Source organism: Octopus bimaculoides, chromosome 28, assembly GCF_001194135.2.
Source record: "Octopus bimaculoides isolate UCB-OBI-ISO-001 chromosome 28, ASM119413v2, whole genome shotgun sequence".
Classification (NCBI taxonomy): Eukaryota; Metazoa; Mollusca; class Cephalopoda; order Octopoda; family Octopodidae; genus Octopus; species Octopus bimaculoides.
In genome coordinates, this window is record NC_069008.1 from 14,810,663 (window position 1) to 14,812,865 (window position 2,203).

The following is a 2,203-nucleotide window of genomic DNA, read 5'->3' on the forward strand; positions in this document are numbered from 1 at the left end:
ATATATGTATGTATGTATGTATGTATGTATGTATTATGTATGCATGTACGTACGGATTGATGGATGGATGGATGGATGGACAGATAGATTGATGGTGGATGGATGATGTATATATGCACGTATGCATACATATATACATACATAGTCTCCTTTTTGTCTCCCTTTAGATGATGGCCAATTCACGTTTTTTCTAGTAATAATTTTGGATGTTGCTCTTATAAATATCTTCTTTATATACACAAGTGTTTGCAACCGAGTCATCAGTCAGCGGGTATATATTCAAAATGTTGCTGAAGAACTTTGTGGTGATTCACGCCACGGTTGTTCATGTACTCTTGAACACCCTATTGACGAGACATGTACCTCTAGAAATAAAGTCAGACGTACATATTTGAAAACAAAATTCCGAAACAGAACCACAAATGTATTGAGTTTATAAAAATACCTGTTTCAAATGATGCGATGAATGTTTAGAATTTCAACAGATTTCATTTTTATTCTGTAAGGATAAATTTCTTTCAAAATATCAAGCTATTGCGACTCATATCATCACGATAGAAATAAAATTATAGAAATTCATAGACTTAATAAAAGTTTTCTACCTCTCCTTTCTTTTCTTTCAAACTGAAAAACATCTTTGCGTCTGATGATGCATTCTGGTCCTTAAAGGTAGTGGGAAATTCTGGTCTCTCTAGTGTTAAAGATAGAAATGAAAAATTCCAAATAAGTGTAAGTAAATTAATCTGGTCTATTAAAAATAAAAAAATAAAGACTATACTATCAACTGTGAATTAATCAGTACCATTAAACCTTATAGACACGGGACAAATAAATGTGACCCATGCATAGAGGAATTTTACCAAATATTCACATCAGAGTATAATATAATAAATTCTAGACAAAAACAATTATTTCGATGCTTTCATATGAAGAAATGGACCATTAAGCAATTTAAATAAATTATAAATAATCACACAACCATAATATATTACATGAAACGAACTATTTTGAATTAACTGACTCTGTGAAACAAACAAATGATTATGCAATCGCTACTTGGAATTCAAGATAAATTCGCGCCTGAATTAACTTTTAACACCACTTCATTCAACGCAATACTAAAATTAACATAAAACTCTAACCACTTCAATCTGAAAGGATATTACAGTGAAGATCCCGAAGAAACTACACCAGTATTATAGCAGAAGTTACAAATACAACAGTTACTAACCGATGTAGTGGAACCATGTAGGCCTATAATAAGCTGCATTTAAATCAAAATATAAATTAAATTCATGAAATGCTATAGAGAGATAGATAGATAGATAGATAGATAGATAGATAGATATGTGTGTGTGTGCGTGTATATTTATATTTATATGTATGTATGTATGTATGTATGTATGTATGTATGTATTATGTTTTGGTATCCTAAGAAATTAAAATCTTTGAGAGGAAGGTGAAATATTTCGTTTTCAGGAAGGGTTTTTTTAACACAATATTTACACACTATTATTTATAACTTGATCTGCTTCAAGTTTCAATGTTCCAAAAAGAAATCGTTTCGTATGCATAAACACACACACACACACACGCACGCACACACACACACACGTTATGTTTGCATAGTATTTCTGTATAGTATTTCTCTTCTCTTCTCCCAACAGGAATCATCAAGAGAAACAACGGCAACCAGGAACAGATGTGTGCAAGTAACTGTTTCGGTAATGTTGCTGCCTTATTCTTCAACCACTTCACCTTTCTTCCTCCTCTTCCTCTCCCCCTTTGCCTTCTCGTCCTCCTTCTTTTTCTTCTTTTATATTTTGTTTTCCAGTTTTCGTTCATTAGAGTGCGACCATACTGGAGCACCGCCTCGAAGGATTTCAGTCGAGCGATTCGAGCCGAATGCTTGTTATTTTATTTCTTTTTCTTTTAAATCATTTACTTAGTCTATCGGTTGCTTTTTTGCTGTATAGCAAAGTCATGGGGCTTCTACCAACAACACCAGCGCCGGTAATGGGGAGACAAACACACCGACACACATGCACGCATACACATACACAGAGGCACACACAGACACAGACACACGCATACACACACATACATACACGTACACACGTACACACGTACACACACACACACATACACACACACGCACATACACATACCTCCATGCTCATGCAACATCCACATATATACATAC

At 34.1% G+C, this 2,203-nt stretch overlaps 2 protein-coding genes across 2 annotated transcripts in view; both read left to right on the plus strand.

Annotated features, from left to right (window-relative positions):
• Positions 1-2,203, plus strand: part of LOC106878991 (histone deacetylase 2) — a 219,318-nt gene that overhangs the window by 82,334 nt on the left and 134,781 nt on the right. The gene's annotated exons all lie outside the window — the stretch shown is intronic.
• LOC106879028 (vitellogenin) overlaps positions 1-2,203 on the plus strand; it is a 16,864-nt gene that overhangs the window by 2,277 nt on the left and 12,384 nt on the right. The window contains exon 2 of the mRNA XM_014928430.2: positions 1,668-1,724. Coding sequence (XP_014783916.2) covers positions 1,668-1,724 — 57 coding nt within the window. The remainder of the gene's footprint in view (positions 1-1,667; positions 1,725-2,203) is intronic.